The sequence below is a fragment of the Pan troglodytes genome, chromosome 10 (assembly GCF_028858775.2).
Source record: "Pan troglodytes isolate AG18354 chromosome 10, NHGRI_mPanTro3-v2.0_pri, whole genome shotgun sequence".
NCBI lineage: Eukaryota > Metazoa > Chordata > Mammalia > Primates > Hominidae > Pan > Pan troglodytes.
In genome coordinates, this window is record NC_072408.2 from 7,439,110 (window position 1) to 7,453,997 (window position 14,888).

At 39.9% G+C, this 14,888-nt stretch overlaps 1 protein-coding gene across 3 annotated transcripts in view; it reads right to left on the reverse strand.

Annotated features, from left to right (window-relative positions):
- The window catches only part of KDM5A (lysine demethylase 5A), a 106,006-nt gene that overhangs the window by 67,743 nt on the left and 23,375 nt on the right, over positions 1-14,888 (reverse strand). For 2 of the 3 annotated variants that reach the window (XM_003313426.7, XM_016922686.4), the window contains exons 5-9: positions 11,983-12,117; positions 5,440-5,545; positions 4,163-4,254; positions 3,077-3,235; positions 1,200-1,319 (exon numbers count right to left, since the gene is read on the reverse strand). In XM_003313426.7, coding sequence (XP_003313474.3) covers positions 1,200-1,319; positions 3,077-3,235; positions 4,163-4,254; positions 5,440-5,545; positions 11,983-12,117 — 612 coding nt within the window. The remainder of the gene's footprint in view (positions 1-1,199; positions 1,320-3,076; positions 3,236-4,162; positions 4,255-5,439; positions 5,546-11,982; positions 12,118-14,888) is intronic. The other variant, XM_063785382.1, reaches the window with a different exon arrangement.

The window sequence follows — 14,888 nt, forward strand, 5'->3', positions numbered from 1 at the left end:
TTTCCGAAAGAAACTGTTTCCCAAGTATGGACAAAGATGAACTAGGAAATCAAGGAGGAATAAGGAAATGTAAACAGCAAGATTAAATTTTTTTAATAGCTTCTATTTTATGCCTTTTATGATTTTAACACAAAATTTCATTTTCTTTTTGTTTTTAATTATACTTTAAGTTCTACATTGGGTATTTCTCCTAATGCTATCCCTCCCCTAGCCCCCTACTCCCGGACAGGCCCCGGTGTGTGATGTTCCCCTTCCTGTGTCCGTGTGTTCTCATTGTTCACCTCCCACTTATGAGTGAGAACGTGGGGTGTTTAGTTTTCTGCTCCTGTGTTAGTTCGCTGGAAATGATGGTTTCCAGCTTCATCCATGTCCCTGCAAAGGACATGAACTTATCCTTTTTTATGACTGCATAGTATTCCATGGTATATATGTGCCACATTTTCTTCATCCAGTCTATCATTGATGGGCATCTGGGTTGGTTTCAAGTCTTTAAAGCAACACTAGATTTTAATAACTATAGCAAATTTTTTTGACAGGGACTAAAAAAGCCTAAGATATCCTAGGAAAAGAAGCAAACCCCACAGTAAAAATAACTAAAGAAAAGCAACAACTGCCCAATACTTTATGCTTTTCTGTAAAGGATTACTCATACAGGGCTAAAATAACAATTCAAGCATCAAAATAGACAGCTGGGCGTGGTGGCTCACATCTGTAATCCCAACACTTTGGGAGGCCAAGGCAGGCAGATCACTTGAGGTCAGGAGATCGAGACCAGCCTGGGCGACAGAGTGAAATCCTGTCTCTATTAAAAATACAAGAATTGGCTGGGCGCAGTGGTTCATGGCTGTAATCCCAGAACTTTGGGAGGCCGAGGCGAGTGGATAATCTGAGGTCAGGAGTTCAAGACCAGCCTGACCAATATGGTGAAACCCCATCTCTAGTAAAAACACAAAAATTAGCTGGGTATGGTGGCAGGCGCCTGCAGTCCCAGCTACTCGGGAGGCTGAGGCAGGAGAATTACTTGAACCTGGCAGGCAGAGGTTGCAGTGAGCCGAGATTGTGCCACTGCACTCCAGCCTGGGCGACAAAGCAAGACTCAGTCTCAAAAAAAAAAAAAAAAAAAAAGAGGAAACTGAAGGCTTTGTACTCAGGTAAATCTTTGTACCTCCCTGGACTGACCTAAAAGATAGCTTACTCACATGGACTGGCATATTAAAATAATCAGACTTAAAATTATCTGCCATCTCTCCAAAGCTCTGAAGTGTATACTCTCGTACAGCTTGTTCAAATCCAAAGGCTTCTCGAGGTTTGCTACATTCCTGGAAAGAAAAAATATGTAAGATTAACTCACTGAAACTAAACTGAAGAAAGCTTTAAGGCTCTTAGTTACTAACTTCTTTGATCATTTCCCTAGGTAAAGTAAATCCAGTCAACCCTAGACAACAAAACAAATATCAGCTACTTACAATACCGTATCAGGAAGTTATTTTCTAGAGCCTCAACTTCACTGTCACAGCCTTCCAATAGGAAGGTAGTACTAAGATGGCTTTAGATCCAGAGGTAGCATTAAGTTCTGGCACTAAGACAAGCATCTAAAGGACTACTGACTTGGAGTCATGCCTAGGGATGCCTAACATTCTTGGCATACCCAGTGGTTTTGGCCATGGAGGAAACAAATGTTCATGGAGGAAGGAAAGGTAATGGATAAGGGGATAGCCACTGGATTGTGAGGACATCAGACTAAGAGAATAGTTTGTTCACACTGCCAATCACTATGACCAATGTCTTAACACAAATACTCACTTAGAGTAGAACTGCCTCTGAATCTTTCAACCTGGAGAATAGTAAATAAGTGATAATTCAAAGGCCATAAAAGACCTTTGAATGCATTTACATACACCCAGCCAACTCCTTCTCTTTAATGTCCTATCACAGCATTTTGTTAAAATAAGTAAACAGACAAGGCATTTCACCACAATGACAACACTGTAAGCTTTCACTAAGAAAAATTTAGCACAGTCAAGTAAAAATTGGGGCAAGCTAAAAGATACCATCAGGGCCCGGCACAGTGGCTCGTGTCTGTAATCCCAGCACTTTGGAAGGTCAAGGCAGGTGGACCACTTGAGTCCAGGAGTTTAGACCAGCCTGGCCAACATGGTAAACCTTGTCTCTACAAAAAATACAAAAATTAGCTGGGCGTGGTGGCATACATCTGTAGGGAGGCTGAGCTGGGAGTATCACCTGAGCCCAGAAGCCAGAGGCTGCAGTGAGCTGAGACCGCGCCACTGCACTGCAGACTGAGTGAGAGGCTGTAGACCCTATCTCAAAAAAGTAAATAAATAAATACTAAATAAAAGATACCGTCAGTTTATTTAATAGCATGAAATTGGATGCATAAATCCCAAGTTCTACAGCTTCATGTCGTTATACTTTTTTTAATTAATAGAGAAAAAACTATGTTTTTCTTCATTTTTATTGTTGCCCAGCAATATAAATATTCTAAGTCAAGTCTCATTATCTGCAGCAATAAACAGAATGACCTAACCAACAGTTAGAAAAAGAAATCTTTGAAAGGCAAGCTACCACAATACAATTGTTACATTTCCATTCAATATAGATATTTTAAGTCCTGGAAATTGGCCAGGCATGGTGGCTCAAGCCTGTAAGCCCAGCACTCTGGGAAGCCGAGACAGGCAGATCACGAGGTCAAGAGACCGAGACTATCCTGGCCAACATGGTGAAACCATGGTCTCTACTAAAAATACAAAAATTAGCTGGGCGTGGTGGCTCGCGCCTGTAGTCCCAGCTACTTCGGAGGCTGAGGCAGGAGAATCACTTGAACCCGGGAGGTGGAGGTTGCAGTGAGCTGAGATCACACCATTGCATTCCAGCCTGGCGACAGAGTGAGACACCATCTCAAAAAAAAAAATAAAAAAAGTCCTGGAAATTTTAAACACTACATAATGAAGACAGAATGACAAAAGGAAACATATTTGGGAATATGTTTATATGTATGTGTATATGCACGTATTATTATTTTTAGTTAAAAAAGGATCCATAGAGGTTAGACGTGTACCTCGGCGACACATTTAGGACACCTCCAGTCTCCTTTGGGCACATCAGGTAGTGGAGGAATTAGACAAAATGTATGATAGCTGTCATCACATCCATCACACAAAAGCAATTTATCTTCATTGTTTCCCCGACCACAAAACATACAAACATAGAGATCAACCTGTTAAAAAAAAAAAATGAAAGTCTATTTTCTATAATAAATAATAAATTTTTACCAGGAACTCCTTAGCTGAAATAAACAAAATAATGCAACTGAAAAGTAAACATAACTTAAATCCTGAATGTCTATTTCAAGTAATTGTATTTAAACAGCTTTTCATAAAACTCCCTAAATTTCCTTCCAGAGTTTTTACAAGCAAGTTAATAGCAAGTTAATAAAGGTGTATCAAGTTGTTAGAATAAAGACTACAGGCCAGGCACAGTGGCTCACGCCTGTAATCCCAGCACTTTGGGAGCCACAGTGGGCAGATCACGAGGTCAGGAGATTGAGACCATCCTGGCTAACACAGTGAAACCCCGTCTCTACTAAAAATACAAAAAATTAGCCAGGCATGGTGGCAGGTGCCTGTAGTCCCAGCTACTCGGGAGGCTGAGGCAGGAGAATGGCATAAGCCTGAGAGGTGGAGCTTGCAGTGAGCCGAGATCGCACCACCGCACTCCAGACTGAGCAACAGCAAGACTCCGTCTCAAAAAAAAAAAAAAAAGGAAAGACTACAAATCTAGGGCATTTGAAAATCAATTTACATGTATTTTTTAAAATACCATGTCCTTCTTCTCATATACAAATCCTCTTTGATAAAGAATGAATACTGAGACTGTCTATAATAGAACTCAACGACTTACACAGATTCATTTTCATGCTCTCACTTGGTTCCCCATAAGGTGTATGACTTACAGGAAGCAGCCTACGTATGTAGGACAGAGCCAGGTTAACAACATAAACAAAAGCTGTAACTTCACAGATGTGCCATCAAGTCTTCTAACCAAACGAGCTAACTAAACACATACCATGATATACCAGGATAGAAAGTGCAAAACTATAATAAAAACAAATCCTTTCCCTCCTGACAGACCCCAAAACACTTACAAAGTTAACAGAGAGAGTGCCTTTCCGTTGTCTCATTTGCATGTTAAATGCGTCTGACCTGTTGGTAACTTTTCGTCTTCGGGTGACCTCATCTTAAAATAAAAAGTTATACAATAATAGTAAAAACCAATGTTGAGAGCTTACTATGGACCAGACACTATTTAAAATTATTTAAATTAGTTAAAATCTTACAACTGTTTATCTAGAGATAGATATACTATTTATTATCTCTCACTGAAGATGAAGAACCTGAGGTACAGCAAAGTTAGTAACTTGCTCAAAATCATACAGCAAGGCAGATTTAAGATTCTAATCCAGTCACGTAAGATCCAGAGAGCTTACCCATTAATGTTGTATGTGTATGCAGTACGTACTACATACAACCTGCAGGTATTACTTGGAGGAACTCCCAAATTAGGGACTAATTTCTAAGACTGTTGACAGCCAATACTATAATTACAAGAGTAACAAAAATAAAGTACTTAATTCTTAAAAAGGAAATATTATTATTACAATGTATTTAGTAAGTCTTATTACATGGGATGTTTTAAGAGAGATGGAACAATATTATTTAATCTTCTAGAGTTCAGTCCACTATCTGAATTGTATGACTTAACTACACATCTAAGTACACAGTAATTAGTCTTTGTGACTGTAGCATTTCATTAAGTTCTCATATAGTCAAAACATATCCAGCCTAATCTTTGTTAAACAGTTTTATAATTGACATGTTACATAGAGAGAACAGTGGAACTTGATCTTTGCATGAGCAGTTCTACTGACAAAAAACTTCCAAACGTGAAGCCGAGAGTAACAGACTTACTGAAGAAAACAGTTTATTCAAATGAACTGACATAAGATATCATGGGCAATTACTTTAAAAATTAAAATTATGGTTAGAATTTTAAAATTCTAAACTTCTCCCAGTGTATGTCGATACTAAGAGTTACAAGCTTTAGCTCACGAGGTAAGAACCATTAATTCCATCATTCTCTCATAAACCAGCCTTCAGAAACTGCAATAAATTTGTGTGTCATATACTACACAGAGAAGGAAAATCCTCTCTTCCAAAATCATAAAAATTCAACATAACATTGCTCTTCACACCTGAAATTTAAGAGATCTGGCATTAAAAAAGGTGATTTGCCTAGGAACCACATTGCAATTTTACAATTCTTAAGAAATTCCCAGCACAGACTGCAATTCAAGTATCATTTGAATTTTTTTACAATCATATTCTACCTTATCTCTTTTCATGATCAAATAACAAATTTTACCTTCTTTATCTTTTGTTCCCATTGCCAAGCCCACAACCTTGGGCCCAGCCCCAAAAATCTGAAGTTTCTTCAGTTCCGTGTTTCTACTCACATCTCCAGATTCTGACTAAAAAATAAGCAAAATTCACATTAGCATAATCATGCTGACTCATGCATTAATTTTTTTACCCAAGGAAAGTTTCAGAATCCTCTTCAACACGAAAGAACAAATTATTGGATTTCTTTTCTGTAAATCCACTCACTGCCTCATTACCACTGTTGAAAACGGTCACCAAAACACCATTCAACACCCAGATTCCTTTCCACAAAATAAAACTCATGTATGACTCATAAAAGCATAGTTCTCAAGCTGTCTAAAGACAGACACTGCTGGTTATCACACAATAGAAATCCCCACTTCTAACTTCCTACTGGACACCTGTATTTGATTAGAGGGCATCTCAGGACATGAACTGTGACTGTCCTAAGCCAATCACACTAACCTCATTTTTCTTTGTTGGTGATGACATTAAAAAATTGTACTGGAAGCCCCTGGGAAAGACTGCCATCTTCTAATAAAAGGCGGATGGCCAGACACAGTGGCTCACACCTGTAATCCCAACACATTGGAAGGCCAAGGCAGGTGATCATTTGAGCTCAGGAGTTACAGACCAGCCTGGACAACACAGGGGAGACCCCATCTCTACAAAAAGTACAAAAATTAGCCAGGCATGGTGGTGTGCATCTGTAGTCCCAGCTACTTGGGAGGCTGAGGCTGGAGATCACTTGAGTTTGAGAGGTTGAGGCAGTGAGGCGAGATCACGCTGCTGCACTCCACCCTGGGTGACAGACAAGCGAGACACTGAATCAATCCATCAATGGGAAAGCTTCTCCCAGCCTGGGCAACATAGTGACCCCCGTTTCTACCAAAAAAAAAAAAAAAAAATTAGCTGGGCATGGTGGCACGCACCTGAAGTCCTAGCTACCCAGGAGACTGAGGCAGGAAGATCACTTGAAGCCCTGGAGTTCAAGGCTGCAGCAAGCCATGATTGTTCTACCACACCCCAGCCTGGGTGACACAAAAAGACCCTGTCTTTAAAAAAAAAAAAAAGAGGAAAGCATCTTAAAGAATAAGTCCTTCTGGAGGCTGGGCACGGTGGCTCACGCCTGTAATCCCAGCACTTTGGGAGGCCGAGGCGGGCAGATCACAAGGTCAGGAGTTCTAAACCAGCCCGCCCAATATGGTGAAACCCCGTCTCTACTAAAAATACAAAAATTAGCCAGGCATGGTGGCGCACGCCTATAGTCCCAGCTACTTGGGAGGCTGAAGCAGAAGAATTACTTGAACCCAGGAGGTGGAGGTTGCAGTGAGCTGAGATTGCACCACTGCACTCCAGCCTGGGCAACAGAGCAAGACTCAGTCTCAAAAAAAAAAAAAAAAAAAAGCCCTTTTGCCCCAACTCCCTTCCTTCCTGCTAAGGGACTCCGTCTGGTGAAAACATGGTGCTAGACTCTGCAACAGCCATACTACAACTGGGAGGAAATTTATCACCCACACACCGAAGAAAGCAAGGCAGAAAGATGGAAAGAGCCTGGGCCCTTCACCAATCCTAGAACTACTTACCTCTGAAAATCTTATGTAAAAATGTGTGCTTATGTGAAAAATTTGTTATTAATGTTAAAGCTACTAATACTTGTTTAATGTTTAAGTTCTAATACTTGAAAGTGAGAGCATCCTGACAGATTCTGGTATTCAATCTTGAATTAAGATTAACCATATTCTCTGAATATAGACTAATAGCCAAAATTTATTTTAAATGTGTAAATAAATAAAGAATAAGCATAAAAATAACCCAGGATAAAATACAGACTACTTTATAAGTCTGTGGTTACATAACAAATGATGTATGCAATCTAGACTAATAAAAGATCATATAAGTACAAAACCTAAATGCCATTTCAATATTTATCTTTAAACTTTTGTAGACTGATTTGGTTACACTAACCAACTTCTACTGTTAGTCGAACAATAAATATAACACTACACATTCTTTACCATTATTAAAGCAGAGTATATAACAATAAAGCTGATATATGTTGAGTAAATAGTATATGCCATATCTAAGTACTTTAATCAATTAGTCCTTACAACAACCTTTTCAGAAAAGCAATAAAGGTCCAAAAAGTAGAATAAAACAGCATTCTTTGATCTAAAACTCAAAATAACAAAATTAAAAAGGACCTTCCACCTGAACATTTTAACTCTCTACTTAAAAAATAACAAAGGCCAGGCATGATGACTCACACTTGTAAATCCCAGCACTTTGGGAGGCTGAGGCGGGTGGATCACAAGGTCCGTAATTCAAGACCAGCCTGGACAATATGGTGAAACCCTGCTTCTACTAAAAATACAAAAATTAGCCACACATGGTGGCAGGTGCCTATAATCCCAGCTACTCACAAGGCTGAGGCAGGGAACTGCTTGAACCCAGAAGGCAGACATTGCAGTGAGCTGAGATCATGCCACTGCACTCCAGCCTGGGCGACAGAGCAAGACTCCATCTCAAAAAAATAAATAAATAATAAAAAATAAAAAAAAACAATAAAAAGACTACATATTAGATCTCTAGAACAAATTAAAGCAGTGATCACAGGAAATTTTACAGTCTTAAACACTTCAATAAAAACAAAAGAATAAAATTAAACTCCCAACTCACAACACTAGGAAAAAACTAGAAGATAAACCAAAAGAACTGTGGTGCTGGATTAGAGCTGGACTAGAGTGTGAATGCAAAATATCAAGTCATCACTTTTTAAAAATTTATTTTCTAGCCCTGACCATTTAAAAGAGCCTAGAAGCAATGACATCCCAGTGGGAACAAGCACACCATGTGCTCACATCATGGTTTCTAAATACCATTTCAAATACATAAATGAACCAGGATACCTAGGAAAAACTTCAGACATAATAGCAGCCAGCACTTGTTTAAAGATTGGACATGGCATATAGGGAAATAAAGAAATCAAGGAGTTTGATTCATTTGATTCATTCAAAGGCTTTTACAGCTGGGCACAGTGGCTCATGCCTGTAATCGCAGCACTTTGGGAGGCTAAGGCAGGCAGATCACTCGAGCCCAGGAATTTGAGACCAACCTGGGCAACACGGCAAAACCCTGTCTCTACAAACATACAAAAATTAGCTGAGTGGTGGTATGTACTTATGGTCCCAGCTACCTGGGAGGCTGAGGTGGGAGGATGGCTTTAGCCCAGGAGGCAGAGGTTGCGATTAACCAAGACTGCGCCACTGCACTCCAGCCTGGGTGACAGAGCCACACACTGCCTCAAAAAAAAAAAAAGGGTGGGGGGGAGTGGGAGGGAAGGAGGAAGGGATGAAGGGAAGAAGGGAGGGAGGGAGGAAGGGAGGCAAGGAGGGAGGGAGGGAGGAAAGGAGGGAGGGAGGAAACAAGGAAAGAAGGAAGAGGTGATAATACATTATCTTTCAGATGTATTGAATTTGGCATAACCATGCTGTAGCCAATAAGGAGTACACATGTATACATACACACACCCCTGATGAAAAGAAAAGGATGGATTTGGGCCGGGTGTGATGGCTCACACCTATAATCCCAGCACTTTGGGAGGCTGAGGCAGGCAGATCACTTCAGGCCAGTTTGAGACCAGCCTGGCCAAAATGGTGAAACCCTGTCTCTACTAAAAATATAAAAAATGAGCCAGGCATAGTGGCATGTGCCTGTAATCCCAGCTACTCAGGAGGCTGGGGAAGGAGAATCGTTTGAACCCAGGAGGCAGAGGTCACAGTGAGCCAAGATCATGCCACTGCACTCCAGCCTGGGAGTTACAGCAAGACTCTGTCTTAAAAAAAAAAAGACAAGATTTGAGAGTTCTGAGCATTACAGGCAGTACTTGAAATCACATGCAGATGAGACAGCTAAGGAGAGTGAAGATAGAAAAGGACCAAAGATACAAAATAAAGGGAAGAGAGAAGAAGAGATAACAAAGATGACTAAGGAGTGGTCAGAATATAAGGAGGAAAACCAGAAGAGAGAGGTATCACACAAATGAAAGAAAAATCAAGTTAATCTAAATTTCAAGGACAGGAGTCACCAACCACATTAAACATACACATGACCAGAGATCAATTAAGATATGAAATGAAAAGGACAATCTCAGAATTTGACAATTAAAAACTCAGTGGTAACTTGGACAGTGCAGTTTCAATAAAATTACTTAGCTCAAAGTTAGATTATAGAGTATAAAAACTAAACAGATGTTGAGGAAACTGAGACAATAAAGACTATTTGTCAAAAAACTTCTGTGTGAAAAGAGGCAAGGATAAGGCATCATGTAAGAAGAGGGCTTTTATGTTTAAGATGATAGAGACTTAAATACATATTGGGAGGAATGGAATTCAACAGACAGAGTTAGGTGGGAGAGAAAGATTTCTCAGTATGCTGAAATCACTAAAGATGCCAGAAGGGATGGAAGAGGAGGGATTATCCTTGAAGAGAAAGGTACACTTTGCCCACAGAGATAGACAAAGTATGAATACCAGTAGTTTTGTGTACGGGGCAAGAAGCTGAAGTTCTACCAGAAAGCCTTTATTTTCTTTCTGAAATAGAAAACTAGGAATGAACGACAGACATTCAACAGAATAATTAAGTACAAATTAGGAGTTGAAAAAATTCTTAATTTCAAATCCTGAAATAGCTTATCAACCAATCTGAATACAGTGACAACTATCACAAAGGGTAAAAGCATTCCATGCAGCACCCCCCTTCGTTTTTTTTGGAGACGGAGTCTTGCTCTGTCGCCCAGACTGGAGTGCAGTGGCGCGATCTTGGCTCGCTGTAAGCTCCGCCTTCCAGGTTCATGCCATTCTCTTGCCTTAGCCTCCCAAGTAGCTGGGACTACAGGTGCCCACCACCACGCCTGGCTAATTTTTTGTATTTTTAGTAGAGACGGGATTTCACCGTGTTAGCCAGGATGGTCTTGATCTCCTGAACTCGTGATCTGCCCACCTCAGCCTCCCAAAGTGCTAGGATTACAGGCGTGAGCCACCATGCCCGGCCTGTAGTCCCCATTTTTATAATAAAGAAAAGCATTAGGAATAGGCAAGACATCTTCATGGTTTCAAGGTGAACATCAAAAAAAATTTCATCACAAGCTGGTGATTGGTTAGATGGACAGGAGCAATTGGGGCAACTCTTCAAAGCAGAATCACCATGTCAAAGGGACTAGCAATCAGTGTTTACCCAAATCACTGTATACCCAAAGATGATCAGAACTTCTGAGACCAATCACGCTAATAAAAATGACTTAATGACTAAACCAGAGTTTACTAATTCATAATGAGGTTATCACTTTCCAATGAATTTCCATGAAAGTCACATTCCTATCCAGGATACCTACCTTTCTACTTTCAAAAGGTACCTAAGAAGCTGAGTATTCAGAAAACATAAACTCAGAAAAAGAAAGGCAGAAATGGCATAACGGAGAGATAGTCCCTGATCTGTAGAAAAGCAAGATGAAGTATTAATAGTCTGCCTCTCCAGACCTCTCCTCTACACAACCCCAGATTCAGTGTCTCTTGTTAACAGCAGTTTTATCCTGCTTCTCTGACACCCACTTTTGATGCTAATCATTCCCATCTCTATACTACATTGTTTCCTTAAACGTTAAAATCAATGATTAGGATTCCATGAAGGTGCTTTTCCTGTCTATCTATATGTTAACGTACATGGATTAAATCTTAGGAGTTCTAAGGGCACCTCACTTTCTCAGTCTCCAAACTTGTCTTTACTAAAAAACTTAAAAGACCACAGAGAAAAGGAAACAGGGGTTTGAAAGAGAAGCAAAGCTTGGGGAAAAAAAAGAAAAGAAAGAAAGAAAAGGAAGAAATAAACAGGGGAAGGGGGGAATCAGACAAAAAATAAATTAGGGCATTTTTCTTCTGATGTATTAGGCTTTGAAATTATTTTAGGTTACATGAACACTACAGTAGTTAAACTGGAATGGCTCAGACACTAAGAAATTTATACTCTGGTTTTTAAAGGAATGGCAGGTGAAAAATAAAACCACATTTTCCTATTCATCTCACTTCTGCTAACCATAAAAATAAAATGCACTAGAATTCACCAGCATGTCTATAAAATTGGCACTACAGTATCCGGGGTCACCCTCTGATTTGTCATCCCTGTCAAAAACTACTAAAAAATTAACAACTTTCTAAATCAAATTACGCCACATTTCACAATTTATTCTCCATTCATCTCAAAGGTAAATGAAAAATATGGCTCAAGGTTTAAAGAACAACAGTATATGAGTGGCCTCCCGTGACCAGGTAACTGTTCCACAGAGTTCATGCATTTAAAACTCCCATGAAAAATGGCCCATGAGCCAGGCACAGCAGCGCATACCAACCAGCAATACTCAAGAGGCGGAGGCAAGAGGATCACTTGAGCCAAGGAGTTCAAGGCTAGCCTGGGCAACATCAGGAGACTACATCTTTATTTAAAAATTTAAAAAAGCCCAAGACATTGATACCTGAGACTTCACACGTCTTGTTCTCTTCGGCAGAATGTTCATTCTTGTGCCTGGCTCTGGGGAAGTTTGGGTATCAGTGCTGAGAACCTCAGGCTCCACTTTTTCTTTAAGATCTAAATTAGGCATCTGCACACCCTAAAAGATCAGAGCACAGAAAGAGAGCAGGTTCGCTGATAAGAAATCATGCTGGAGAATCAGTGTAAAAGTAATAAATTGCCAATGAATCCCTAAAACTAGACCGCAATTATTTCTCAAACTGACATACAGCTATCCCTACCAAAATCCTGGCAGGCTTTTTGTTGTTGTTAAAATTGAAAGCCGATCCTAAAATTTATTTGGAAATATAAGTTGTTTAGAAATTTTGAAAAAGAACAAAAAACTTACATTACTGAATATCAACATTTACCATAAAGCTACAGTACTCAAGACAATGTAGTACTGGTTTTAGGGTAGACATATAAATCAGTGCAACAAAAACAGAGTTCAGAAATAAACCCACACATTTATGGTCAACTGATCTCCAACAATGGTGGTGAGCTAAATCCGTGGGAAAAGGATAGCCTTTTAAACAAATGGTGCTGGTACTACTCAATATTCATATACCCCCTTCCCCACCAAAAAATAAACTTACATCTTCACCTCATACTATACACACAAAAAAAGCCTCAAAATGCATCACTGACCAAAATGTAAAAGCCGAAATTGTAAAATTTCTACATTAAAGCAAAGAAGAAAATCTTTGTGACCTTGGAAAAGATTTCTTAAATATGACACCAAAAGCACAATCCATAGAAGGAAAAAAGAAATAAAAAAATGGTTCTTCAAAAAGTCACCAGTACAAAAATGAAAAGATAACAGACTAGGAGAAAATATCCGCAAATCATTTACCTGATAAAGGAGTTGTACACAAACTGTATAACAAATTCACAAGTATAAGACAAACAACCCAATTAAAAAAAGATCTCAACAGACACTTCACCAAGATATACAAATGTTTAATATGAATATGAAAATAGGCACATCACTAGTCATTAGAGAAATGCAAATTAAAACCACAATAAGGTATCACTATACAACTAACTAGAATGGCTATAATTAAAAAAACTGACAATACCAAGTGTTGACCAGGATGTGGAAAAACTAGAAGCCTCTACATTACTGGTGGGAAAGTAAAATGATTCAGCCATTTTGTAAAACAACTTGGCAGTCCTTAAAAATTTACACAGGCCGGGTGCGGTGGCTCACGCCTATAATCTCAGCACTTTGGGTGGCCAAGGCAGGTGGATCACTTGAAGTCAGGAGTTCAAGACCAGCCTGGCCAACATGATGAAACCCTGTCTCTACTAAAAATACAAAAATTAGCTGGGGGTGGTGGCATGCACCTGTAGTCTCAACTACTCTACTCAGGAGGCTGAAGTAGGAGAATCACTTGAAACCGGGAGGCGGAGGCTGCAGTGAGCCGAGTTCACGCTACTGCACTCCAGCCTGGGCAACACAGCAAGATTCCACCTCAAAAAAAAAAAAAATTTACACATAAACGGCCGGGTGCGGTGGCTCACACCTGTAATCCCAGCACTTTGGGAGGCCGAGGTGAGTGGATCACGAGGTCAGGAGATCGAGACCATCCTGGCTAACATGGTGAAACTCCGTCTCTACTAAAAATACAAAAAATTCTGTGGGCGTGGTGGCGGGCACCTGTAGTCCCAGCTACTCGGGAGGCTGAGGCAGGAGAATGGTGTGAGCCCAGGAGGCGGAGCTTGCAGCGAGCCGAGATCGCGCCACTGCACTCCAGCCTGGGCGACGGAGTCTCGTCTCAAAAAAAAAACAAAAAAACAAAAAAAAAAATTTACACATAAACTTACCATATAACCCAGCAATTCCACTCCCAAGTACCTACCCAAGAGAAATGAAAACATATGTCCACTCAAAGACTTGTCTATGAATATTCATAGCATTATTCATAATATCCATAAACCGGAAACAATCTAAAACTCCATCAACTGGTAAATGGATAAACAAAATGTGGTATATCCATCCAATGGCATATTATTCAGCCATAAAAATAAAGTACTGACACATGCTATAGCATGGCTGAACTTTTTTTTTTGAGACAGGGTCTCACTCTGTCACCCAGGCTGGAGTGCAGTGGCACAATCTCAGCTTACTGCAACCTCCATCTCCCAGGCTGAAGCAATCATCCTACCGCAGTCTCTGGAGTAGCTGGGACCACTGGCGCACACCACCATACCTGGCTAATTTTTCGTATTTTTAGTAGAGACAGGGTTTCACCATGATGCCCAGGCTGGTCTCAAACTTCTGGCCTCAAACGATCCACCCACCTCAGCCTCCCACAGTGCTGAGATTACAGGCATTAGCCACCGCATCCAGCCAACATGGCTGAACTCTGAAAACATTAGGCTAAGTGAAAAAAGCCAGACACAAAATCATATTGTATGATTACATCTAGGTGAAAGTTCTAGAAAAGACAAACTACAGAGCCAGAAAGCGGGTCAGGAATTGCCTGTGTGTCGGGGTGGTACAGGAAACAACTACAAATGAACAAGAGAATTTTGGGGGCTAGTGGAAGTGCTCTAAAACTGGATCACAGTGATCGCTGCATAAATGTAGAAATGTATTAAAGCTTACCAATGGTGCACCCACAAAGGGTGAATTCTACGGTATATAAATCATAACTAACAAAGCTGTTCTATAAAAATTCATGAAACAAACAGGACTTTTTCAAAAAGTTTCAGTCATAAAGGTTTATTTTAAATAAATAAGAAAACATTCTTCATTTCCATTATTCTTTATCTTGTAAACCATCAAAAACAGCTATGATTTTTACACTATGATATACACTTTGCTTCCCCAAATTTTGGTGCCGGCTAACTTGGGTTAAACACAGT